This window comes from Oncorhynchus kisutch, linkage group LG10 (genome assembly GCF_002021735.2).
Source record: "Oncorhynchus kisutch isolate 150728-3 linkage group LG10, Okis_V2, whole genome shotgun sequence".
Classification (NCBI taxonomy): Eukaryota; Metazoa; Chordata; class Actinopteri; order Salmoniformes; family Salmonidae; genus Oncorhynchus; species Oncorhynchus kisutch.
In genome coordinates, this window is record NC_034183.2 from 54,721,590 (window position 1) to 54,747,890 (window position 26,301).

At 44.5% G+C, this 26,301-nt stretch overlaps 2 protein-coding genes across 2 annotated transcripts in view; one reads left to right on the forward strand and one right to left on the reverse strand.

Moving 5' to 3' along the window:
- The first annotated feature begins 363 nt into the window (after window positions 1-363).
- On the forward strand, window positions 364-18,841 carry LOC109898445 (formin-like protein 1). The gene is made up of 25 exons (XM_020493415.2): window positions 364-1,047; window positions 7,336-7,419; window positions 8,026-8,112; window positions 8,215-8,288; window positions 8,665-8,748; window positions 10,371-10,514; window positions 10,666-10,777; window positions 10,867-10,943; window positions 11,048-11,141; window positions 11,657-11,731; window positions 11,840-11,950; window positions 12,081-12,230; window positions 12,411-12,512; window positions 12,634-13,171; window positions 14,065-14,189; window positions 14,403-14,605; window positions 14,805-15,039; window positions 15,138-15,206; window positions 15,318-15,398; window positions 15,622-15,751; window positions 15,946-16,109; window positions 16,238-16,339; window positions 16,912-17,016; window positions 17,214-17,310; window positions 17,573-18,841. The coding sequence occupies exons 1-25, from the start codon at window positions 871-873 to the stop codon at window positions 17,635-17,637; spliced, it is 3,285 nt and encodes a 1,094-aa protein (XP_020349004.2). The 5' UTR covers window positions 364-870; the 3' UTR covers window positions 17,638-18,841.
- LOC109897299 (SRC kinase signaling inhibitor 1) overlaps window positions 18,264-26,301 on the reverse strand; it is a gene marked incomplete at its 5' end in the record, with an annotated part of 52,403 nt that continues 44,365 nt past the window's right edge. Inside the window, one exon of the mRNA XM_031834974.1 lies at window positions 18,264-24,173. Within this exon, the coding sequence (XP_031690834.1) occupies window positions 24,171-24,173 (3 nt within the window). The remainder of the gene's footprint in view (window positions 24,174-26,301) is intronic.

Here is a 26,301-nt window from a genome sequence, read left to right on the forward strand (position 1 = left end):
GCAGTGGTTTCCTAACAATGGAAAGTCAAGAATGTAAGGATAAAAACACTTGACTTAATCCACCCTGTACCATTTGGCATGCACCGACCATCCACAAGGCCAGATACGTGTAGTTACTTCCTAGCTCATATGACTATGGGCCCAATACCCCTACTTAGTCTTCCGTTATCCCTTATTTTTTTCCACCCCCTCCACTTTACTCTCTTGTCCATCTTCTCCAACCACACCCTCTCTGCTTCTCCCTCAGTCTCCTCTCCCCACCTTACTCCACCCCCTTGTAGTTTTGTTTCTCTCACACACAGCAGGAAGTTACTCTTCTGCTTTTTCGGGTTATGCGGTTTCTGCCTCTGCTGCAGCGACTGCGTCAAACTCCCCTACTCCTTCCTGTAACACCCGTGCCCTGCCTGCCTGTGCTGAGCTCATTGTAGGAACTATGAACAGTTAATTAGTAAAAACAACATCTCGCTTCTACAAGGCGACACTTTTCAGGTTTCAAGTTGGTCCGATTTTTTAGTAACACCTGTTATCCAGCAGAGAGTGAGGACAGTGGAAGAGATACGGGATTGGGAGGAAAGATGTTACTCCATCAAAGATCCTCACCTCAAGACCAAGACAATTGCAGTAGGCCAGTGGCTGTTCCATCCACCTGCCTAATCTCCCAGAGACGTTGAAGGGCCAAGGACTCCAAGACCTGTTTTTATTCACCTTCTCTTTTCTTTTTATGGAACTTCATTGGACTTTTTCTCAGTGTGGACAGGTTTGCAGACATCGGAGTTGGAGTCTGTTTTGGAGTCAGGCCTAATAGCACATCCAGTTAAAAGAGAGTGTTTTTTTTAAACCTTTCCCCTGGATTACCTGTTCAGGTTGGTGATGGGAAATGCGGCGGGGGGAATGGAGCAGGCCGATGGCAAGGAGGCCAAGCACTCTGTGGGGTCAGGAACGGGCCTGAGTGACCCCACCCTGACCCTGCAGAAGAAGCAGTCTGCTCCCCCCAAGCTGCCCGTGCCTCCAGAGGACGAGCTGGAGGAGCGCTTCAGTGTGGTTCTGGTGAGTGGCAGGACAGGAGGGGAGAAACATCATGCATATCAACACGCAGAAACGCAGACACATCACACAGGACTTTAGATGCATCACACACCTACTGTATGTACTGCACCGATGTCAAAAGGAACAGGTGAAATCACTCACTTAAATATGCTGGGTGCCAAATGTCTGAGAGAAAATACATTCAGCTTCACATTTGAATTATTCTGTCAAGGTAATTCTGGTTCCTGTTAGAAAACAATGCCGTCTCTCTCACTGTAGCCAGTCATGTTAGTAAAGAGAGCTGACATTTTGTTGGCCTCAATCCCATCCAAAAGCTCACATCCTCTTTTAGATATTTTGAAATCGGCCTCTCTGCTCAGCCTGTGTTCAAATGATCTCATAGACCATCGACTGCCGTCCTCCCTCTTAGATGATCCGGAGACACCATAAAGGCACAGTGCTGGATTGAGCAATAGATTTTGCACGAGAGAGACCCCAAGACTAAGACAGGAAGGCAAATGTTTCGCAAATATTTCAACATGTTATTTCCCATCAGTTAATGGAGGACAACATAACGCTATCAATCCAATACTAGAAGCATGGTTGTTTTTGACAAAATAAGCAGGACATCTCAGGGGAGCGAGGCCTTATCTGTAGAAACTATTAGTCAATCATGAGTAGCGCAAGCAGTTTGAAATCACACATTTAGATAAACCTCTGATAAATGTGATGCTAAACATATTAGGCACTAGATACGGAGACACACGAAAGACATGTGACATCATGGCAGTAAAACCATCTTTCCATGCATACCCCTTCACCTTCTTTTACTTTTATGTCTGAAAGAAAGAGGAAGTCAGGTCATGCTCTGAAAGAGCAAGCCGGTAGAGAGGACAGTGGGCAGGAAATGGCTTAGGCTAAATACGTGTCTGTACCACACACATATTAGCTAACAGTTATCACACTGCAGACAGTCTACATGCATTAAAGGAAAATGCTACCTTCTCTAGTCTAGATTTCAAACAGACCTAATATGGCACTTATAGCACACAAGCAGATGTGTTTAGGTATGTGGCAATGTGTGAGAGGAGATATTAGGTAAAAAAGTCATCATTTTTCTTTTTTGAGAGGAGTGTCTGGGCTCAGGGTGACAGTAAGAATGGAACAACCTGTTGAAACGGAGAACAGGACTTCCCCTCGTGTTCTAAATAGATCCCCACAGCGGAAGTGTCATAATACCCATAAAACCTAGCGGTTAAAGAGCAAAATGGTTCCAATAATTTTTCCATAATTCATTTTTCTCATAGGGAATTTAAAACTTGCACAAAACCATTCACGTAATTATCAATTTAAAGATATTAAATTGTAGCTAACGTTAGATAGTTAATCCAGAGATTCTTATAATTTCCTCGATTCGGTGGTCTTGTCCAGATCATCATGGCATTGGTATATCTGTAGGATAGCCAAATTATCAGCTAATTAGCATAAAAAAATAAATAATTGGGGGGGGATAAATGCAGGCAAATGTATTGATTAAAGTCACCTTGTCCTAGAAAGATTTACACGGTAATCAAAATGTCAAGGCAGGGTAAACCTACACGAAACACAGCCCTTATTTGAAGTGTTTCTAAAATCCCCTATGGGAAAAATGTATGGTAGAAAAACGATTGGAACCATTTCCTTGTTTGACTGATATTATGGGTATTATGACTGATACTTGTTTTTATGAACTTTTTTGCTCTTTTGCACACCAGTATCTCTACTTGCACATCATCATCTGCACATCTATCACTCCAGTGTTAATTTGCTAAATTGCAATTACTTCGCTACTATGGCCTATTTATTGCCTTACCTCCTCACGCCATTTGCACACAATGTATATAGATTTTTTCTATTGTCTTATTGACTGTACGTTTGTTTATTCCATGTGTAACTCTGTGTTGTTGTACGTGTCGCACTGCTTTGCTTTATCTTGGCCAGGTCGCAGTTGTAAATAAGAACTTGTTCTCAACTGGCCTACCTGGTTAAATAAAGGTGAAATAAAAAGGGTATAGGGTCTCTAAATTGAGATACGGGTCATTCCATTTGATTTCAATCACTTTTGACCGCACCCCTTTTGATTTCAACTAAACTTTCTATACATATTTGCCTATGGTACAAGTGGTCAGAAAGTAACATTTCGGACCGGAGTGCCAAAACATTTAGGAGGTGGAAGAGCTCAAAGTTGACCCATTTTGCATACCCCACCCCACCATGAGACACCCATGTCTTCATCACTGGAAAACATAAACAGTTGTGTTTGAAATCATTTAAAAGCTTACAAACAGGGATTGTACTATTTTATAAATTCTTGATTTATTTGTCATTTTATGAGTGAATATAAACGTATTTAGGAGTATGCTGTGTCTCAACCAATGGCGGGCACGACACAAACACCTCAGATTATACAAAAGAGGGTCTAAGATACAACACATTCGAAAATGAAAGCATTTTTATACTGAACAAAAATATAAACGCAACATGTAATGTGTTGGTTCCATTTCTCTTGAGGTGAAATAAAAGATACCAGAGATACGCACAAAAAGCTTATTTCTCTCAAATGTTGTGCACAAATTTGTTTACGTCCCTGTCAGTGAGCATGTTTTTTTTAATCTATTTTTATGGCAGAAAAATCAGTATACATACAAGAAGTATACAAACAGACTATAATAATATATGCTAGGGGGTACAACAAATGACAGATTATACAAAGACCTTAAAAGATACACACGTATCGATTGTTTTAACATCTAGAACGGTCTTAATGTACTGCTCAAATTCCTTATAGAAAACACGGAAAATAGTGTTTTTTTTATTAGTGAATATACATTTATGAATGTGAAATTTGATTATAAGCTAAGGAAACCGAGCAGCACATTCTCCCATAAACAAAAGTCATCAAGAATATTAATAATTGTAAACTATGAAAATCTTGCCATCATTTCTTTACATGTAGACCGTTCTAAAATAAATGCAAAACCGTTTCTGGATGCTCAACACAAAAAGTACAGTTCATGTTAATGTCTTTTTAAAAGTTTCTTCAGGTATTGATTCGCATGGTAATACTTCTGGATCATTCTGAAAGAGACCTCTTGGACCTTGTTAACAAGAAGGCATTTGTGTGGTAATAACCAGACTTCTTTCTAACAGATATTATTGACAAATGTATTCCAGTAAGTTTTTTATTTCACCTTTATATAACCAGGTAGACCAGCTGAGAACAAGTTCTCATTTACAACTGCGACCTGGCCAAGATAAAGCAAAGCAGTGCGACAAAAACAACAACACAGAGTTACACATAAACAAACGTACAGTCAATAACACAATAGAAAAATCTGTGTACCGTGCGTGCAAATGTAGAAGAGTATGGAGGTAAGGCAATAAATACGCCATAGAGGCAAAATAATTACAATTACAATTTAGCATTAACACTGGCGGGATAGATGTGCATATGATGATGATGATGGTGATGATGTGCAAGTAGAGATACTGGGGTGCAAAAGAGCAAGAGGGTAAGTAATAGTATGGGGATGAGGTAGTTGGGTGTGCTATTTACAGATTGGCTGTGTACAGGTACGGTGATTGGTAAGCTGCTCTAACAGCTGATAACATAAGGAATAGATACAATATCCCTTTGAAATAAGGCACGTATAGATCTGTTGTTCTGAGGGAGCAGGAGAGAAACATATTTCTCCTATTGGAGAGTCAACTGTACTAAGCGAGGGTAGGTCGCTTAGTACAGGTTCCACCTCTAAATAACATGAGCGTTGCAGATGGAATAGCATCAAAGACTATGGCGAACTCTCTATGTGTAACAGGGATATTGTAACGAGATAGAAATACCTCTTAATTGAGTAACAATCCTTCTGCATTAAAAAGTTGATTCACCAGCAGGATATGATCATTAAACCAGTTCTTAAAAAATAAATACTTGTTTCTATACAAAATATCCTTATTGTTCCAAATGAAATACATATGCAGGGACAAATCATGTTTATATATAAACAACCACGCTAAGAATATTAATTTTGTAGGAATCTTATCAATGTTATAGTTACAAAGTAACATAAAATTGAAGCCACCAAAGAAGAGAAGATATAATGAGGGATGAAATTCCTTAAGAATTCTTTAAGAAATGTTTAGCCCAATCTATCAGTATTATTCAAAGTAGGAACATCTAAAGAAATTGACACCACCATATTCATGTGTTCATAACGACAGATTTCCTAATATAATGTGTAGGATTTTTCCAGACAAAGTTGAAAAGCATCTGGTCAACCGCTTTACCTATTTTGTTGTCAAGATGTAGAGACTGGGCTGCATAAGTACGTCTGGAGATACCTTCAGCTTTAGAAAGAAATACTCAACCTTTCAAGAATAAGTCCCTCTGCAACCAATGGTTCAACTTCGTTAAGTTTTTTCCATAATAGGTATGAAATTGAATAAGATTCTTTCCTGTTGATCCTTAGACAGCGGTAATCCCAAGGTATGTTACTTCTTCCTTGACTGGAATATTGCATATAGAGGGTATCACACTGTCTTTAACAGCAAACAATTCACACTTATTGAGGTTTAGGCAAAGACCGGATGCTTTGGTAAAAATATTTATCACATCGAATGCTCTAGGAATCTGGTCAGCATCTTTCAAAAAAGGGTGGTCTCATCTGCAAGTTGACTGATGATAATATCTCTGTCAGCAATAGAGATCCCCTTTATGTTGCTGGATTTAACAAAAGTTGTAAGAAGTTGGATTGCAAGCAGTTAGTGACCATTTCTCCTTTGCCAAGATAATCCATCCACCTGACAGATGTAGCATATCAAGAAGCTGATTAAACAGAGTGGTCATTACACAGGTGCACCTTGTGTTGGGGACAACAAAAGGCCAAACTAAAATGTGCAGTTTTGTCACACAACAATGCCACAAGTTTTGAGGGAGGGTACAATTGGCATGCTGACTGCAGAAATGTCCAACAGATCAGTTGCCAGAGAATTGAACGTTAATTTCTCTACCATAAGCTGCCTCCAACGTCGTTTTACAGAATTTGGCAGTACATCCAACCGGCCTCAAATGGAACGACACATACTCAAAAATGTAGGTGTGTGTGTGCGCATGCGTACATGTGTACAAACCATGCGCACATAAGAGTATATGTCTTTCTGAGTGGGTATGTGTGTGTATGAGTAACCTCATGTGTATGTACAGCGCATATTCACATACACATTGTCTACATTTGGTTTTCTGTTGCTAGTCTTTGTCCTTCAAAATCCACCATCGGTCCCTCCCATACTGTACCCCACCCAAACCCTATAACTATGTCCCCAGCAAAGCCCACACTAACTGGGGCGCACATGTCAAACCTCAGGGGTTTGTTAACGTGTTAAGAGGAAGCCACAAACTGTTGCTTGAGAACATTCAATTCTGCACATCTAACCACAGTCCACACCCTTTCTTAGTAGGACCAAGACTGCCTCGACTAAAACATCGCTCATCTTAGATGCCTTAAAGAAACCACTTTCATTAGCGGTTAGTTTGGCCGGCAACATCTATGGGGTTATTGTGTGTAATGTGTCACATGAGAATGATGCTTAAAAAAATCTATTGTATTTTCCCATGTTAATCAAAAGGCATGACAGAGTTAAATCAACTTCTCGTGATATAAACACACCATATTTTCTTGTAGAAAGGGCCAGGAGGCTCACTTGTCATAGAGACGAGTAACTGTTGAATCAATCAGGTTAAATCCACCTGCAACTCACTCAAACAGGTCATGGCTAAACGGCTACTGTATAGGCCCGCTACGTTCAATGATGAATGGAGAAGCATTATCTGTATGTGTTTGAAAATGCTCATGACTAGATGTGATACATGCTCACAGATAGTTTCCATTAGTTACTAGAATACATGTAAACAGTGAGTCACCTCCTTGGTGTAGGATGATGATAGCGTTCACTAATACCTCTGGTGGGGACATCTGTGGTTTCTGATTACATTTGAACAGCATGGCATGAACAGGAAGCATTATGACAATGTGCACAAGAGCGTTGGCTGGTTGGTAGTGAAGAAATGAAATATTTTTTAAAGACGATATTATTGAAGAGGATATTATTATGCAGGCACTGCTTAATTGAAGTCTAATTGAGTAACATGCCGTTGTAGACCGCTCCGAGTTCATTTAAATACAAGATCCCCAAAGGCCCCAGTTGTAGTCACAGTAACAGTCATGTCATTATTGATGTAGGTTTTTGAAGTGCACCTTATTCTATTCTCAGAGCTATATGAACTTGCCTCCAGACAAGCTGAAGCTGTTGAGTCAGTATGACAATGACAAGAAGTGGGAGCTGATCTGTGATCAGGTAAGAACATTACGTCTTGTTGGGAGCCTTACATGGGGTGATGGGTTCATGCACTAGTACACAGTTCTACATGTTTGGGTAACGCCTTATTTCAACGGTCCGTAATAAACCATTTAATAATCATTACTCCCACATTTATAAGCCATTTACTAATCATAAGTAAAGTATGTTTGCAGTCCCAAATCTAAAGCGAGCACTAACCAATACCTAACCCTAACCATAAATGGTGTGTAATCTTTTTGTAAATGCCTTTATAAATGGTTTATTACCGACCGTTAAAATAAAGAGTAACCCATGATTGTATCTGAGATTAAGTGTTGTAAAAACACAGCATACGGACATAACCGTGAAGAAAAATACATGTGTATTGCTGTTGTCTGGTTGCCAATATGTAATGTAGGTTAGAGTGCAAAAAGGTCATATAGTCTTCTTGCAAAACACTACACCTCAGATGGGTTCCTGTGGTAAGCATGTTTCCCATCAGCAGGTTGGCATGGTAACAGAGTGGTTTGCGGTGCTCGTTGTGTTTGACTGTCTCATTTGTCTTCTTACTCACCCTCCTCCTCTCATCCCCTTCTCCTTCCTCCCTCCATTCTGTGTGGTCAGGAGCGGTTCCAAGTGAAGAACCCTCCCTCTACCTATCTGACCAAGATCAAGAGCTTCTATCAGGACCAAGGAGGAGTGACCCGCAGGGTGGGTGTACAGTCCCCCCCCCCCACACACACATTTATAGAGCTTCTAGTCTTTGTGCGTCTCCTTCATTCATAGAGTATGTATGGTTTTGGCCTATTTTAGTTCAAGAGGCGGGTCCAGGAGTCCACCCAGGTATTGAGAGAGCTGGAGATCTCCCTCCGCACTAATCATATTGGGTGAGTGACTGGACCAGGATTAGCCTCTGCCGAGTCCCCCAACAACCAGATGTTCTGGTTTTCAGGGGAAATGGAAAGAGAGCCTGTGATGCAACTTCTGCTTTTGGACTTTAATAAGGAGACACTCCATCTTAACTCCTCCTCCACATTTACTGGATTGGTTGAACAGTGCAGATGAGAAACTCCTCTGACAGTTTTTTTTCTTCTTCTTCTCATCAAGACCAGTATGTAGAGAATCTAGTTTCAGGTGTTTCTTTTACGCCTGCTATGTTCGCTTTGACCAGGACTGGTCCCACAGTTATCCCATCAGTCAGTATGACTGACTCAAGTGTCCTTAAAGTAGTATCATGTTCTAATTATCTTTCTCTCTATATAGCTGGGCCCAGGAGTTTCTGAATGAGGAGAACCAGGGTTTGGATGTATTGGTGGATTACCTGTCCTACGCCCAGTGTGACGCTTCGTGAGTATCCCTTGCAGCCACCCCTTCTGTCTTAACAGAATCCCGTACAATATCAATGAGACATACAGTAACAGTCAAAAGTTTGGACACCTACTCATTCAAGGGTTTTTCTTTATTTTTACCATTTTCTACATTGTAGAATAATAGTGAAGACATCACAACTATGAAATAACACTTATGGAATCATGTAGTAACCAAAAAAGTGTTAAACCAATCAAAATATATTTTATATTATTCAAAGTAACCACCCTTTAACTTGATGACAGCTTTGCAGACTATGGGCATTCTCTCAACCATCTTCACCAGGAATGCTTTTCCAACCGTCTTGAAGGAGTTCCCACATATGTATGCTGAGCACTTGTTGGCTGCTTTTCCTTCACTCTACGGTCCAACTCATCCCAAACCATCTCAATTGGGTTGAGGTCGGGTGATTGTGGAGGCCAGGTCATCTGATGCAGCACCATCACTCTCCTTTTTGGTCAAATAGCCCTTCCACAGCCTGGAGGTGTGTTGGATCATTGTCTTGTTGAAAAACAAATGATAGTCCCACTAAGCGCAAACCAGATGGGATGGCATATTGCTTCAGAATGCTGTGGTAGCCATGCTAGTCAAGTGTGCCTTGAATTCTAAATACATCACAGACAGTGTCACCAGCAAAGCACCCCCACACCATCACACCTCCTCCATGCTTCACGATGGGAACCACACATGCAGAGATCATCCTTTAACCTACTCTGTGTCTCACAATAATCTCATATTTGGACTCATCAGACCAAAGGACAGATTTCCACCGGTCTAATGTCCATTGCTCATGTTTCTTGGGCCAATCAACTCTCTTCTTCTTATTGGTGTCCTTTAGTAGTGGTTTCTTTGCAGCAATTCAACCATGAAGGCCTGATTCACTCAGTCTCCTCTGAACAGTTGATGTTGAGATGTGTCTGTTACTTGAACTCTGTGAAGCCTTTATTTGGGCTGCAATCTGAGGTGCAGATAACTCTAATGAACGTATCCTCTGCAGCAGAGGTAACTCTGGGTCTTCCTTTCCTGCGGCGGTCCACATGAGAGACAGTTTCATCATAGCACTTGATGGTTTTTGAGACTGCACTTGAAGAAACTTTCAAAGTTGTTGAAATGTTCCGCATTGACTGACCTTCATGTCTTAAAGTAATGCTGGAGCTGATCTTGCCATAATATGGACTTGGTCTTTTACCAAATAGGGCTATCTTCTGTATACCCCCCCTACCTTGTCACAACACAACTGATTGGCTCAAATGCATTAAGGAAAGAAAATCCACAAATGGACTTTTAACAAGGCACACCTGTTAATTGAAATGCATTTCAGGTGACTACCTCATGAAGCTGGTTGAGAGAATGCTAAGAGTGTGCAAAGTTGTCATCAAGGCAAAGGGTGTTCAACACTTGTTTGGTTACTACATGTTTCCATATGTGTTATTTCATAGTTTTGATGTCTTCACCATTATTCTGCAATGGAGAAAATAGTAGAAATGAAGAAAAACCCTTGAATGAGTAGGTGTATCGAAACATTTGACTTGTACTGTAGATTTAATGTTTGATTATGTATACGTGACTATATGTTTGTGTATTTGGGAATGTATCTATAGGTTTGACCTGGAGGGTGCTGAGAATGGGGGGGCACTGTCAGAGAGAGGGAAGCCAGCAGAGAGGTCCATGGAGGACCTGAATAAGAGTGCAGGAAGCTCCCCTACACACGGCATGACCAGAGCAGCCCGCGCCCTGACCGTACGGTAAGAACCATCAACCGTTATGAGACCCGAGTCTCACCCAGCAAGCCTTACAGACCACAGGATAAATATCACCAAAAATATTCTACTGAAAAGTGGAACCTTCTGACCAGTGACCACCATCTCCTCCATCCTCTCAATATCTCCTAAGCAGAATAACCTCTCTGGCCCAGAGTAGGAAAACTCAGAAGATCTCTCGATTGGCCAGTCAGAGGGACGACGTCCATGTGTGCATCATGTGTCTGCGTGCCATCATGAACTACCAGGTGTGTGTGTGTGTTGTGTGGTGTGTGGGCATGACTGTGACATGGAGTGTGAAATTGTGAAATTCCAATGCTGATTATCACTTTTTCAGTCGGGCTTCAACCAAGTTATGACTCACCCACGCTGCGTCAACGAGATCACTCTCAGTCTCAACAACAAGAACCCTAGGTATGAACACTTGTGTGTGTGATGATGTGTGAAGTGTGTGTGCATGCTTGTGCATGTGTGTGTGATGTGTGTGTGATGTGGTATTATATTCCTGGTCTCTACAGAACCAAAGCCCTGGTGTTGGAGCTGTTGGCTGCTGTGTGTCTTGTGAGGGGCGGTCATGACATCATTCTCACCGCCTTCGACAACCTCAAGGAGGTGAAGGGAAACTTAGCCACACTACAGCAGACTTTACTTTACCAATATGTACTGGATCATCTCACCTTAGCCTACTTATTTGTGTCTTCTCAGGACCAAGATTCTTCTCTTCTAAGTAATCTCACGACTGATACACGCCACAACCCTGTCTTAGTCTCACCAAGCACACTTAGAACTCTAAAACACACACTCACACGAAGACATCATGTTGTGAGTGCGCAACCAGTCCTCACCAAACTGAAGGGCCCCTTTAAATGACTGAAATGTAGTCTGAAAAATTCCACTGATGTCGATATAGACTTTCCACATTGGTGACCATCACGACTAATAAGAGATTTAATGTTGGATGTGCACAAAGCAGAAGTGGACGAATTTGATCAGCTTTCTATGAATACAAACACACACACACACACACACACGCGGGACCTAAACGTACACACTCCTGTATACATCTGTTGAAGTGCCTGACTGTGTTACTGAAACAAGGAACATCTTCCCCATGCCCTTTCACTCAGGTGAGCGGAGAGAAGAACCGTTTTGAGAAACTGATGGAGTACTTTAGCAACGATAACAGCAACATTGACTTCATGGTACGTGGACACACAACGGCTTTAAGTCTCCTGGCTGATGTGTTTGCATTTTACTCACAATGTAGTTCTGAAAGGTCAAAGATCAAATATGATGATCCCTCTCGTCAGGTGGCCTGCATGCAGTTCATAAACATTGTGGTGCATTCGGTGGAGAATATGAACTTCCGTGTGCACCTGCAATATGAGTTCACTCACCACGGACTGGACCAGTACCTAGAGGTAAACGCTCCATTTATCCGTCTCGTCTCATTGTTGGAAATGGAACCGTCACAACCGCAAAACCAACTCCTTCAAACTGAAATGAAACCGTCATGATAACGATGGTCGTGTGTGTGTGTGTGTGTGTCAGTCTCTGAAGCTGACGGAGAGTGAGAAGCTGCAGGTTCAGATTCAGGCCTACCTGGACAACGTGTTTGATGTGGGGGCTCTGCTGGAGGATGCAGAGAACAGGGGCGGGGTACTGGAGCATGTGGACGAACTGCAGGAGCACAACTCACAGGTCAGTGATACATAATGTACACACACAGTCTGATTCATTCAAATCACACGTCTAAAAAAGGCCAGCAATTACTCTATGACTCTGTCTGTGACCTCCGAATGTTGTGTTGGCATGTTGTGTCGTGTCGTGTTGTGTTGTGTCATGTGTTGTGCTGTGCTGTGTCGTGTCGTGTTTTTGTAGCTGAGTGCCAGGCTAGAGCAGATTGAGAGCCAGTCTGCAGAGAGGATGGCTGAACTGGAGAAACAGCTCCTCCAAGTCACCAAGGAGGCAGAGCTGCTCAAGGTCTGCACTGTACAATGAACTGTGGACTGTTTACAATATAGTGTATCAGACAGAAAGGTATGTGTGTGATTGTGTGATGATAACTTTTCCTTGCCTTTGTGTGTGTGTGTGCGACTGACAGGAGAGCCTGCGGGACTCCTGTTCCCAGGTCAGTTCTCTGCAGCAAAGAGAGAGGGAAAGGGAGATGAGCCAGGAGAGGGAGCGGGACAGAGAGCGTCTAAGCCAGCCCTCCTCTGAGCTAGAACTCAAGGTGCAGGAGCTGCAGGAGCGAGGGCTGATCCGCCTGGGACGCACCCCCTCTGGGGCCCTAGACCTCCAGGTGGTGCCTGTCACCATCATCGAGTATGCACCCGCCCCAGCCTCTGAGCCCCGGCTCAGCTCCACGGGACCCACTGCCCCGGGCCCAGACGTCCCCGATGCCACTCCCTCCTCAGCCATCTCTGCTGTCCCCCCTCCTCCTCCCCCCCCGCCCCCTGGGCCTGGTGGACCTGCTCCCCCACCCCCTCCACCTCCTCCTCCTCCCCCGCCTGGCTCCGGTGGCCCACCTCCCCCTCCTCCTCCCCCTCCTCCCGGGGGAGGTCCGCCCCCACCTCCTCGTCCACCCGGCGCAGGACCTCCTCCCCCACCCGGAGGCCCACCTTCTGGAGACAGCCAAGCCGGTAAGGTGACTCTTAACTGCTTCCATTGGAGATGTACATGTAACTGCCAAAATAAAGGAAACACCAACATAAAGTGTCTTAATAGAGCCATAACTAGCTTCAATGCACCTTGGTATAGATTCTACAAGTGTCTGGAACTCTATTGGAGGGATGCGACACCATTCTTCCACGAGAAATTCCATAATTTTGTTGATGATGGTGGAAAATGCTGTCTTAGGAACCACTACAAAATCTCCCATAAGTGTTCAATTGGGTTGAGATGTGGTGACTGAAAAGCCATGGCATATTATTTGCATTGTTCATCAAACCATTCAGTGACCATTCGCGCCCTGTGGATAGGGGCATTGTCATTGTATGGGGGCATAGCAATGGGAGCCAAAATAATGGCCTGCCCATCATTTCTATACATGACCCTAAGCATAATATGAAGTTAATTGCTTAATTCACTCAGGAACCACACCTGTGTGGAAGCACCTGCTTTCAATATACTTTGTATCTTAAGTGTTTCCATTATTCTGGCAGTTACATGTGTATATCAGTGGAGGCTGCCGAGGGGAGGACGGCTCATGATAATGGCTGGAACGGAGCGAATGGAATGGCATCAAACATGTGGAAACCATGTGCTTGATGTATTTGATACCATTTCACCTATTCCGCTCCAGTAGCGGTCTACAGCAGAGATTAGAAGATGAGATGGGAGATCATGAAAGTAGAGGAGAGATTAAAGAGATTAGGGTGTGAGAGGTCAAATAGGAGAGAGCTCTATGCTAATCAGATTGTCAGTCAATCTGATGAATTTGTATACGTCCAATTTGCTGAAGGGTGAAATGAGTGCACTGGCGATTGACAACTGTGATTGATCCTCTCTCCTACTCTCGCTCTCTTTCTCTCAGGAGGTAAAAGCAGGAAACCCATCCAGACTAAGTTCCGGATGCCTTTGCTCAACTGGCAGGCACTGAAGCCCAACCAGGTGACTGGCACGGTCTTCCACGAGTTGGACGACGAGCAGGTCTTAGGGGTAAGACCAAACCTCCACACAGATACTAGTGCTGACTGAACTCTACTCTTCCATTCTCCCTTCTCTCACCTTCCCTCTGACCCCCTCTTTCCTCTCCTCCCCTCTTCCTCTGACCCTCTTTTTACTCATCTCTCTCTCTCTTTATATCTCTTCCTCCTCTCCCTCCCCTCCCCCTTCCTCCCTCTCTAACCATCTCTATGCGTGTTGTGTCAGGAGCTGAATATGGAGGCGTTTGAGGAGCAGTTTAAGACCAAGGCCCAGGGTCCTCCAGCAGCTCTGTCCACTCTTAAGGTCAAGGTGGCCCAGAAGGCCCCCAGCAAGGTCAACCTGATCGAGGGCAACAAGGCCAAGAACCTGGCCATCACGCTACGCAAGGGAGGCAGGAGCCCCGCAGACATCTGCACAGCTATAGAGACGTATGGAACTATATCTGCTCCTATTCTGTTCCTTTCCTTAGTAAACATATTTTTCTCTCACTCATTTAATTTCTTTATGCCTTTTTTGTTCTCGTTAATCCCTTCATTCTCTTTCTCCTCATCCCACCTTCCCCTAACACTCTTCTTTTGTCCCTTCCTTAGTATTTTACTTCTCTCCCTCCCTCCTCCTCCTCTCTAGGTATGACCAGCAGGCGTTGGGGCTGGACTTCCTGGAGCTGCTGGAGAGGTTTGTCCCATCAGACTACGAGCTGAAGCTCCTCCAGAACTACGAGAAGGAGGGCCGTCCGCTGGATGATCTGGCAGAGGAGGACCGCTTCATGATGCGCTTTGGGAAGATCCCCCGTCTGGCCCAGCGAATCAGCACCCTCACCTTCATGGGCAACTTCCCTGAGAGCGTCAAACGTCTGCAGCCGGTGAGTCGGTTGCTCAGGACAGACAATAAAATTGCATATGTACGACAATGACTTTCTTCAGAATCTGGTACAATTGTCATTCATAATCTCACCTACAGCAACTGGACTCCATGATCGCAGCATCCATGTCCATTAAGTCCTCGGCCAAGCTGAAGAAGATGTTAGAGGTGAGTGGAGGGCATCCCTGTCCGTCACTGCTAACCTCCAATCAGAGAGCCTCTTTAAACAGGCCTGCACTGTCTATGTAACACATTCTGCATCTGGCTCCTCCTCTCCAGATCATCCTAGCCTTTGGGAACTACATGAACAGCAGTAAGAGGGGTGCAGCCTATGGGTTCCGCCTGCAGAGTCTTGACCTGGTGAGTACCCCTCTGCTCTTGAGGCAAAATTGTGAGAACCATCACTAAGGTAGAGATTAACTGGCTGAAATAGTATGGCTTAAACTCTATAGCGATAAATAAGTCGCTATTAGCTAAAGCAAGGTTTTGGGCTGTTGTGGGCGCTGTGGTATCTTGATAGGCAGGCCAGTCCATCTTTGGGAGATGACTCCATCTGTGCCTCTCTTTGCCTCTGTCCTGTCAGCTGCTGGACACCAAGTCTACAGACCGCTCCCAGACCCTGCTACACTTCATCTCCAGCATCGTCCAGGAGAAATACCCTGAACTCAACAACTTCCACACTGAGCTGCAATTTGTGGACAAGGCTGGCCTAGGTGCGGGAACGCAATCAACGGTTGCACACACACACACACACACACACACACACACACACACACACACACACACACACACACACACACACACACACACACACACACACACACACACACGCAGCTTGGAAAAAATGCAGCCCTTCATAGTGAGAATAACTGACGCCCTGTTTCTCTCCTGTGTTTGTGTGTTTCAGTGTCTCTGGACAGTATTCTTCAGGATATCCGCTCTCTGGAGAGGGGAATGGAAGTGACCAAGAAGGAGTTCCTGGTGCAGGAAGACAACACAGTGCTGAAGGACTTTGTCAAGACAAACAGTGAATTACTGGACTCATTACTCAAAGACAGCAAGACCGCTCAGGTTGGGATCACATAACATTTGAACTTAATAGACACCTCCAACACACATAATTCCACAGAAGATGTTCAATGCATATTTTAGTGTGAGCGTCATCTCTCCTCCTCTTCCTCTCTCACCTCCTCCACTAGGAGGCGTATGGCTCGGTGGTGGAGTATTTTGGAGAGAACCCCAAGACCACACAACCCTCCATGTTTTTCCCTCCGTTTGTCCGCTTCATGAAGGCCTATAAGGTGAGGTGGTGCCCCCGTATTGGGAACGGATTAATTAAATAGCTCATTACGTTTAACTTGTGTCTATCGCGCCTGCATTTTGTATTGATATGCATGTTTGTTAAAGGGGCAGTGCAGTCAAATGTGATGTCCCTGTTTTACATATATTTTCCACACTATGGTATGAATAATATTGTGAAAATGATATCAATGCACTTTTAGTGTATTATCTGTTTGGCTGGGTGTGGTGGGGTTTTTGGACCACCTGGTAAGTTAATAGACCAATAACAAAGAACGTTTGCCCTCCTCTCTGCCAATAACAGATCGTTTTCATGTTACACATTCCTCCTATTAGGCTCCGCCAATTAGGGCCCTCTTTCAGACCACGTCTAGACAGTGACAGTCTAAAGTCTAGACAAAATTCTTGCTTGAGATATAGCATTGAGCTAAGAAGTCATTTGTTTGTTTTCAATTCAAATGGTAAAATAATCACAGTAAGGTGCCGAATTGTTGCTCAGAAATGATTTGATATTGAGATTAAATGGCTGCGTCGAACCTCTAATGACCTGTTTTTGTGTGTGTGTCCCACACAGCAAGCAGAGAAGGATAATGAACAGAAGAAGAGACTGGAGGCCCAGAGCAGTGAGAACCAAGCAGAGTCTCCCTCCCCTAGAAAGAAAGAGGCTGCAGGACACAAGGTAGGACAACAGACTATAGACCCATACCAACTCAATCCACCACAGTCTCTACATTCCATGCAGCCAGTTATAAAAGGAGGTGGAGTACTGTCGTTTTGTAGCTTCCCCTTATGACTGATCGACCAGTGACTAGTCATTCTAGTGTGGTCCATACTACATATGCCAGTGTGTCAGCTTTACCCTTTGACCCCTGCCAGTCTCCCATGATGCCCAAGATGGACCTGATAGCGGAGCTGAAGAAGAGGCAGGTGAAGCCTCAGGTGAAGGATGGGGCCCTGGAGGACATCATCACAGGTATGACAAACCACTATGGGTAGAATACATTATGCACTATAGTCTTACATTGTAGTTCTATATGATCTATAAAACAGAGTTCAGAACGCGTAGAGTCAATGCCATAAACACATTATAAGTGGGCTACAAGGCACTATATAAATACATGAATGCTTCATATGGATGTAAATCATGAAGCGTTACCACACTTTTCCCCCGGTACATTCGGAGATCGATATCCCTTGCTAAGTCCCAGTGGTTGTGTCTATGTGCTTTGTCCCAGACCTGAGGAACTCACCGTTCAGAGCAACAGATGGACGGAGACCAGCACAGCGTCAAGACACCTGAACAACCCCAGCTCCACTGAGATGGCTGTACACACTCAATGTCAAAGTGTATGCATACACAGAACACAAATACATACCTGTACTGTACTGTACATACACAATACACCTACATTAGTACAGACGATTATATGGCCTTTTGCCTATCAATACACATTTAAACAACAGTATGAATTGACTCTGTAAATAGAACAGAGTTTAAGCTATACGTCATGAGCAATTGTGTAACATAGAAATACATTGATGCGTTTTTATCCATTTAGCTTTTTAAAATAACTTTGAATTTTTTGTTTCCGTTCATCTTTTAATGAGCACATTTTTTTTAAATTAAAAAAACAAGTTTCACATTGCTGTATCACTCCAAATTCATGACTCAAGTACTTGCTTACCCCAGAGTGGGTCCGTGACCTGCCAAGCCATTAGAAAGTCTATGTGCCCTGTAATCATAGTGTTCACGTTATGCCTGTACATGAGACATCCTCCTAGCCCCAGGGAAGATGAACGGAGAGCCTTCCATACCCAGTTAACAATACTACAATGACCCATCCGAGGGCCGCCGCTGGACCTGTCGCAGGGCATAGAGAAGATCAACTTACTGTCTACGATAAAGCGAAACCCGGACTCCGACTGTACAAGAGAGCTGCACTTTATTAGACACACAACCACAGCAAGTATGTACAAAAGGAAGCAGGTTCAACTGCCGGTCTTCTCACAGAAAGGAAAAAAAACCAACACATTTCTCACAGAATATCATGGCATCCACACTGATAAATGAGAATGTCCAGTATCAGTAGGTATTTATATTTATATAGATCTATTTTTTGTTGTTGTATTGTTCATTATGTCACACTACTCTACAAGTGGGAGATCAAAATTGGTGGTGTTTTCTGGTGAAGGTGCGTTGAAGCGTTCCGGATCGTTCTGGATGGTTGGGAACACTCCTCACTCTTAGCCATCATCACCGTTGCATCACTGAACACAGTAAGACTGAACATGCCTGTGTCACAGAAAGATCCAAAGTAAAAAAAGGTCTGGCTCTCTACTGTTGTAAACCTTAGAAAAAGAGTTGTACCACTTCCATCTCGCTCTGTTTTTTAAGAAAACATGTAGACAACAACTGCACCGTGCGATTGCTTGACAATATTTCATGCATTGTTTTATAATATACCTTTGTGTCCATCTTTGAATTAATAAATCATTATTTTGGACATAATATTTTGTTGCACTTTCTAGGAATTACTCCGTCTATTTACATAATCGTTTTGTCTTGTTATCTTCTCGATGCCAAGATTTTGGAACATCCACACATTCATGTCAGAACCTCATACAGTACTGTACACACCACAGACAGCAGGTCAAATAATGCACATATGTCTCTTTCATTTATTAAAAACAGAACCAAACACGTCTCAATAGACAAAGATTATGATGACGAAGAAAAAGCTAACGCTCCATATCGATCCGCGTTACGGGCTCTTGGTTTGTCATTGACTTGTTCAATGCTGAGATCCTTCTCCGTTAATAACTCTGGGCCATACAGATGTAATTACCATCCTATCGTACCACCAGTAGAGGAGTTTCTAGTATGGGCTATTCATTTTAGTGGGATGCCTTCAGGAGGAACAGACAACCCCTCTCTTGTGAACAGTCCTTTCACGGTAGATCAATACAACCAATCAGAGCAGCAAGGTCATGTTGCATCATCATAGAAATGCCCACTTCACAGTGTTGTCTCTCATCTCTCTCTCTCTCGCTGATTCCCACCAGACTTCTCTCTAACATCACTGGAATCAGCCATGGGTGAAGTACACATCAGTCAGGCATTAGGAGCGCTATGTAATACAAAGACTAGGACAGAGACTAGAAGAGGACTAAGTAAACCAACAGAAGTTCCAAAGAAAAGGCACGCCTCTAAGAACAGGTCTAGAAACAGCTCCCCTTACCTCAAAATGAATGTTAGCTAGTGGAGGCCTGGAAGCAGACTCAGGGGCAACCTCTCCCTAAACATACCAGTAGTATGGGCCAGCAGGCCAACAAAAGAGGAAACTCACTGACTAACTGTTAAAAATAGTGCTAATAAAAAGATCCCAGAATAATTAAAAATGAGCTCCACTGTATATTACATACCTGTCCTGTCTTCTATAGAGATAAATATTTTCAAATCAATATAAAAATGTTCTGCTTATGAATAAATAATTTGCTAATGTGAAATACATTATCTCTCTCGAAGAATTGAAAAGGAAAGTCTGTACAAAATGCCTACTCATATAAATCCCCAAAAGAGGATGATTTAAATTGTACATTATAATAATTTAATCCAGACCTATGTGTCATACTTTCTTCACAATTATATTAATATCATACACAAACATCTTCACGAAGATATATTCATATACATATGATTATTTTTTCATTTTCATTTCAAGTTTGCAATGAACTCTCTCTCTGATTGCCAGGGGCTTTCACTACGAGTGTCTCCACACTCTCCACCCTCCCTTCCTCATCCCCACTACCAATAAACCCCTCCAAGACTCAGCTATATTGAAATCTACTGTCCAATAACACTCGTGCTATGGTGACTCAAAAAAGCACTGTCACGCAGTCTTGGGGTTCTCATCTTGGACTTTCCTGTGTAAAAGCAGCGAAGTGTGAATACCTCCCTCCCTTCCTCCCCATCACCCTGCCAGACGCAAAAGCAGTGCTGGGAGTTATGGATTTGAGTGTGGAGCTGAACGAGTAAGTACATATGTTTCATTTGGCTTCACTTTATAGAACCTAGGGCTAGAGGCCTGCATTGCTACAGTGCAGCCAGTGTGAGGATTAATTAACTTGCTGTGCCGTGAGCTTGCCGTTGTCTCGCTGACAGAACAGAGGGTGTGCTTATTGCAATGCCACGGCCACATTCTGACACACTATGCTGTGTGTGTGTGTGTGTGTGTGTGTGTGTGTGTGTGTGTGTGTGTGTGTGTGTGTGTGTGTGTGTGTGTGTGCGCACGTGCCAATATGTACCCCTTTGTTCTGATCTTTACAGCAATGTGTTGTCGGAGCCACTGATGAACAGTATCTTTGGTGGGTCTCCAATGAAACCAAAGTTCCAGAGGGTTCCAGCAGATAGGTCCACTCTGTGCTCTCATGGGGAAATTGCGACATCGATCATTTTGTGCAATTAGAACAGCACCATGGCAGTCAGACATCAGGTCCAGAGGGAACCTCTTCCAAGAAGGCTTTGATTCATAGACACATCTCCCCCAAAGGACAGCACAGAAAGCAAGTTGCAAAAAATAAAAGCCTTCTTAAACTCAAAAGGGTGTCAAACAGTGACGTCCAGATAAACCTGTCTAACCAGCCCTTTTACACCAAATTAACTCAGTAGATAAGAGTTAAAGCACTTTGTTATTACACTAGCCTTCAAACATGAAAACCAATCTCCCCACCTCAAGCTCTCTGCACTTGACACCGGCCTCTTTCACAAGCAATTGTTTTCATCTCAATGCCACAATTTCTTTTTATTTCACGCACTTGTCTACCGAACAATTGAAGAATGAACTAGGGCTACACACGGCCCTAACCCCCTAGGTCGCCTTGGTGACGCATCACAGAAGAAAGAGAGCTCCAGAGTGTTTGCTGGCGTAAGATTAACAGCAGGGAAACCATCGACACGTCTTTGATGAAAGTGTGTGTTTCTATCCTTATAACACTTCCAAGCTCTTAAGTCAGCTGTGAGGAATGGACCCAGTGATCTGCGTAATAAGCACTCCGGTTTAAGGTGCCGTCGGTACATGAACCAAATTATTCTCCATAACATATATCACAGAACAAAAGCAGCCATTTCCAGTGGCAACCTTACCAACAGCTGTGGGCTAAGCCCGATTCTGTGTCGGGGGAGGTCCAGATAAACTCATTGCGTGTTTTATGTAGAGCAAATATTGAAAATACACACAGGCCAAAATGAAAGTCATTGTGCAACATGTCTTGTAAATAATCAGCTAAACAATAATTAGCTTGTCCACAACTCTGGTCCTTTCAACAGTGGCCCTCGTTTCTCTCTCTCGAACATTCTGTTCCTTTTAACCATTCAAATTGATTACTACCTAAAGGACGGCATTATCAAACCGGTGTGGGTTAATTCATGACCAGTGGTTCCACAGTCATGAAATCAAGAAATGGGCAATCTAGTCAACAGTTCTGACTTAAAACAACTGGAGGCTGTGCTTTTCATGAACAGTTTGGTGGATCTCCGTCTCACCGGCGTGTCGGAGACCGTGCGTGCATCTAACTGCTGTATGCCGGTGCCTGGTCACGTGTGTGTTGAGTTAAGAGTGTAATCACTGCAGTAGGGAACGCCAGTCCAAGGCAAAACCCGTCCGCTGTGGATACGTCCTGATTGTCATACAACATTCATGTCTACACATTCTACAGTCCTCAACGATCAATTTCACTGTTTAAATATATTTGTGTTTTTCTTTTTTTCCCCCTTCTTCATGTACCAGCTCAGTCGTTAAATAACTGATCTACTGTAACATCACATTACTGTTCCTATAATGTGCTATTGTGGGCGATACAATTGTGCGCAGACTCTCAAACCAGAGGACCTCAACAAAAGCAGCTCCCTGGCCTTTTCTTCCATTGCCAAACTGCTGTGTTAATAGTGGGGCCATAGAGAACGAGGGTAAGAACGGAATCAGATGCCGGAGAGAAGCAGCCTTAAGCCACTCCAGGGATTTAGCATTAGATACACAGTGGAATGTACAGTCACATTGAATGGGAGCCGTTTCATTCATGTAAACTCTTTACAAAACAGGGAGAACTATAGCACCAGTTTCGACTTCTACACAGGCGATGCAATAAGTCTGAAATAAAGAAACTAACAAACAGAAAACGGTCTCAGAATGGAAACCACCACCTTGGTTTAGCTTTGTTTTTCTCTACAGATTCACATTGTGCCAGGTGCTGGAATACGACTGCTATAGCTCTGAACACACACGACTACTGTACTGTACTCGTTGATTATTGCAACACTACTCTGTATAATATAAGTCACAGTCTAGATATCACATCTACTCCACTTAGGTTCCATCCAGTAAGATTTGGCAAATGGTGTGATGACAAACTGAGAGTTCATAAAGTACTGGCACTGTTTTTCTGTCCACCCAGACCAGATCAGACCGGACCAGACCAGATCAGACCGGACCAGACCAGACTAGGCAGTGGGAGGGAAAGGAGGCCGAGGCCCATCTTTGAGCTCGTTCTCTGGGGGTCTTGGGAACAGTTAGTACTACTGAGTGGGAGAGCCAGAGAGGAACCACCATCAACTCTTGTACTGTATAATTATAGATATGTGAAGATTCTGGCTGCTGGACTGAGACCAAGGGCAGCAAAGTGACACTCAGAAAGTCAACTCTGGGGAACTCCCCACTGATATGTGTTGCTGCATATAACTCTTGGCATTGAGGGCAGGGCTAGTGTGCTTGTTTTCCTCTTCATTTTTGGCATGTGATGGTGCTTTGATTGTGCTCCTGCTCTTCCTCCTCCTCCCATCCCATCCTCTTGTACTTCACTGTGAGTTGCTAGGGGAGACAGGCTTGAGCAGGGTCTTGCTGCCACGATCCTTGTAGCTGTTGGAGCCGGAGTGCTGCAGGCTGCGGCCGCTGGGCTTGAGCCCCACGGAGGAGAGGTTGAGGGAGGTCAGGGCGGTCGGGGAGGAGGGCGAGGAGGAGGTGGTGGAGGTGGGGGAGGTGGAGGAAGAGGAGGTGGTGGTGGTGGGGGAGTTGGAGGAGCGGCCGTTGGGCAGGGGCAGGGAGGAGGCGCGCTGCTGCTCGCGGAGGAGGCGGTGTTGGCGGAAGGTGGAGGAGAGGAGCAGGGCCTCGGCGCTCAGGCTGGAGGCTGACAGGCTGGAGGCTGACAGGCTGGCCAGCAGGCCTTTGGCCTGGCTGGAGGAGGCTGTCAGGGAAGACAGCGCCCCCTCCTGGGGATACTTCCTCAGACCCGGGGCAAACACAGTCGAGGCCGAACTGGAGGAGGACAGGCGGCCGGAGAAACTGTCAGCTTTGGTGCCTGACAGGAGGGGCTCAATACTGCTGCTGCTGTTCCCATGGGCCTACGGGTCAGACCCAGGGACAGACCAGGAACAGGAGGAACAGGAGGAGGAACATGGAGAATTGGGGAAAATTGTAAATGTTTCAGGGGGAAAAAGAGAAACGAAAACAGAGTACAGTCCTTTAGTTGGTAGTGGTCCCTGACAGCACCCTTCCATTCACACAGACATGCACACACACAAACATACAGAACACACACACAAACACACCAAGGGGAGAGTGGTAGATATCTTGTGCATTGTGGGTTCAATGTAGGACATGAGAGGGTACAGGAGTCAGAGATGGCTAATACCCATGTTAAGCCAACAGAGGGGAGGGGAGCTTAAGGGTATGGACTAGGAGTAGCAGGGGATGGGGGGTCAGATGCAGCTCTGTAGTCAGGTGGTTGGTGCTGAGGAGGAGTCTGGAGAGGACAGGCACGGGGCACAGGCTGGTCCCTCACTCACTGTGCAGGGTCAGAGGTCACAGAGGCGCAGGTGGAGGGGTGGGCCGGGTGGTACAGGATGGCCCAGGAGGATCACACAGGTGACAGGGTGGTGGGTGAGGTGGTGGTGGCACCCCAGGAACAGGTGGTGTAGAGAGGCACAGGCAGGGTGGGGTGAGGGAGGAGGGGTGAGAGGTGGGGTGTGAGGGAGGAGGGGTGAGATGAGAACAAGAGACAAACACAGGAAATTCAGGTTAGTATCAGCTGATGTTGATGCTAGCCAAGAGCGCCAAATACACAGAATGAGACATTACATCTTTTTTTTGTATTATGATACCAACAGTCTGAAGTGAAAATGTAACAGAAGTGTACAGGGGTTACACTGCTGTTGTCCGTTACGGTTTTGACCGTTTTTTTAATGGACGTCCGAGTCATTAAAAATGCAAAACACATTAAATGAACAGCATCACGCATATTCCCCTTTGTGTGATGCTGGAGTACACCAGTAGATGGCGCTGTGATGGCAGTGAGACATTGTGGTAGCGCTGTACACATTGTACAGTACAGGGGGTGTATTCTCTGTAAATGCAGTCTGCCAGCATTCAGTCTCTCTCACAGAGGATGGCTGGAGGCGAGTGGCAGTGCCAGGGCATGGGCACAAGACAGGCAGTGCCAAACGCTAACAGAGCTATGCCAGAGCACGGGTGTGTGAGGGTCCCCTACTCTGTGATCAGTCCTACATCAGTGCCACTGGCTGATGACACCTGTCTAGACATCTGTGCTTGGCTGGGGGATGAGAGGAAGAGGAAGAGTCTGATGTGACTATCCCAACTCTGTATCATCAGTCAGACAGACACTGGGAGAGAGCAATAACTCTGCATACCAGGTTTTATACCGAAGGTCATCGTTTATTTCGAGGTGACTTTGATTAAATCCAGGATAGCAAATCATTTGCTTTCGAATAACTCTCGTACATTAGATATGTCAAAAGTTATCTTCTACAATGTTCCGACTAAAGGAGGTTTCTACTCTGCCCTGCATGTTGAGTGGTTGGAGGGTGTTAGTGTTTAGACAGAGGGGATTCGGTCTGTGGTTGGTTGGACAGCAGGTGCGTGTTGTGTGGCCTGTGAGGCTTTAACCTGCTGTGTTGGCTGGTGCTGCAGTAACTCTGGCGCTGCTGTCTTCCCCGAGGGAGAGGGGCTGTTCCTTCTGCCTGAGGACACAATCTCTCTCAAGCCTGGCCACCACAACATTTATTCCGCTCTGTTAGTGCAGTAAGATAGCCTCCTCTCATCTCCGGAAGCTCAGAGCTGCCTGCCAAAAGACTGTGTCGTGGGACTCGCCTTTACCGCCCCCTGCTTGACTAGCCTGCTTCCCAGCCAGAAGTAATAAGAAGCGAAATGGGAAATGGAAATCGAGGATTGTGGTATGAAAATGATTCACATTGTCATGTCTTCCTTGATCTGCGCCAAAGGCCGACGGAGCGAAATGGTGGCTTTGAACTGTCTGTTCTTATAACAGCTCAGTGATTTAAAAAAAATCCTCTCGCGCCTGGAACGCTCTGACGTCTCCTGGTACTGTAGCAGTGCCTAACAACAAGTGCAGGCAAAACTGCACTGAGTATCATCTCACAATGCACCGTTCGATCTCCCACACACACAGACATACAGATAACACACAGACATACAGATAACACACAGACATACAGATAACACACAGTACAGACAGATAACACACAGTACAGACAGATAACACAAATATGAAAACTTTCGCACCACCGATAACGTCAATTCATAACACCACTGAGGACATAAGCAGAAAAGAGACAAACAGAGAAAAGATAGGAAGATGAAAGGAAAGAGTGATGACCAGAGAGAGAGGAGGTCAGTGTAGGAGTTTGGGGTGAGGGGTCATCTCTGGGGAGGGGAGAAGAGATCTCTTCACCTTCAGCTGTGGCTCCAGTAGAGAGGACACCCATGGTGGGCATGTCTGGGTGGGTGTCAGTCAAAACAACTGCATCAGTAGGGAGTGGGGTTACTAACTTACAACTCTATGGGAGGGGGACAACTAACTTACAACTCTATAGGAGTGGGGCTACTAACTTACAACTCTATGGGAGGGGGACAACTAACTTACAACTCTATGGGAG

Excerpts from the sequence above, each read along its gene's own strand:
- LOC109898445 (XM_020493415.2), top strand. The coding sequence starts at position 871 with ATGGGAAATGCGGCGGGGGGAATGGAGCAGGCCGATGGCAAGGAGGCC. Across the intron at positions 7,420-8,025 it reads GGGAGCTGATCTGTGATCAG|GAGCGGTTCCAAGTGAAGAA; the intron begins GTAAGAACATTA and ends CTGTGTGGTCAG. Across the intron at positions 16,340-16,911 it reads GCTTCATGAAGGCCTATAAG|CAAGCAGAGAAGGATAATGA; the intron begins GTGAGGTGGTGC and ends TGTCCCACACAG.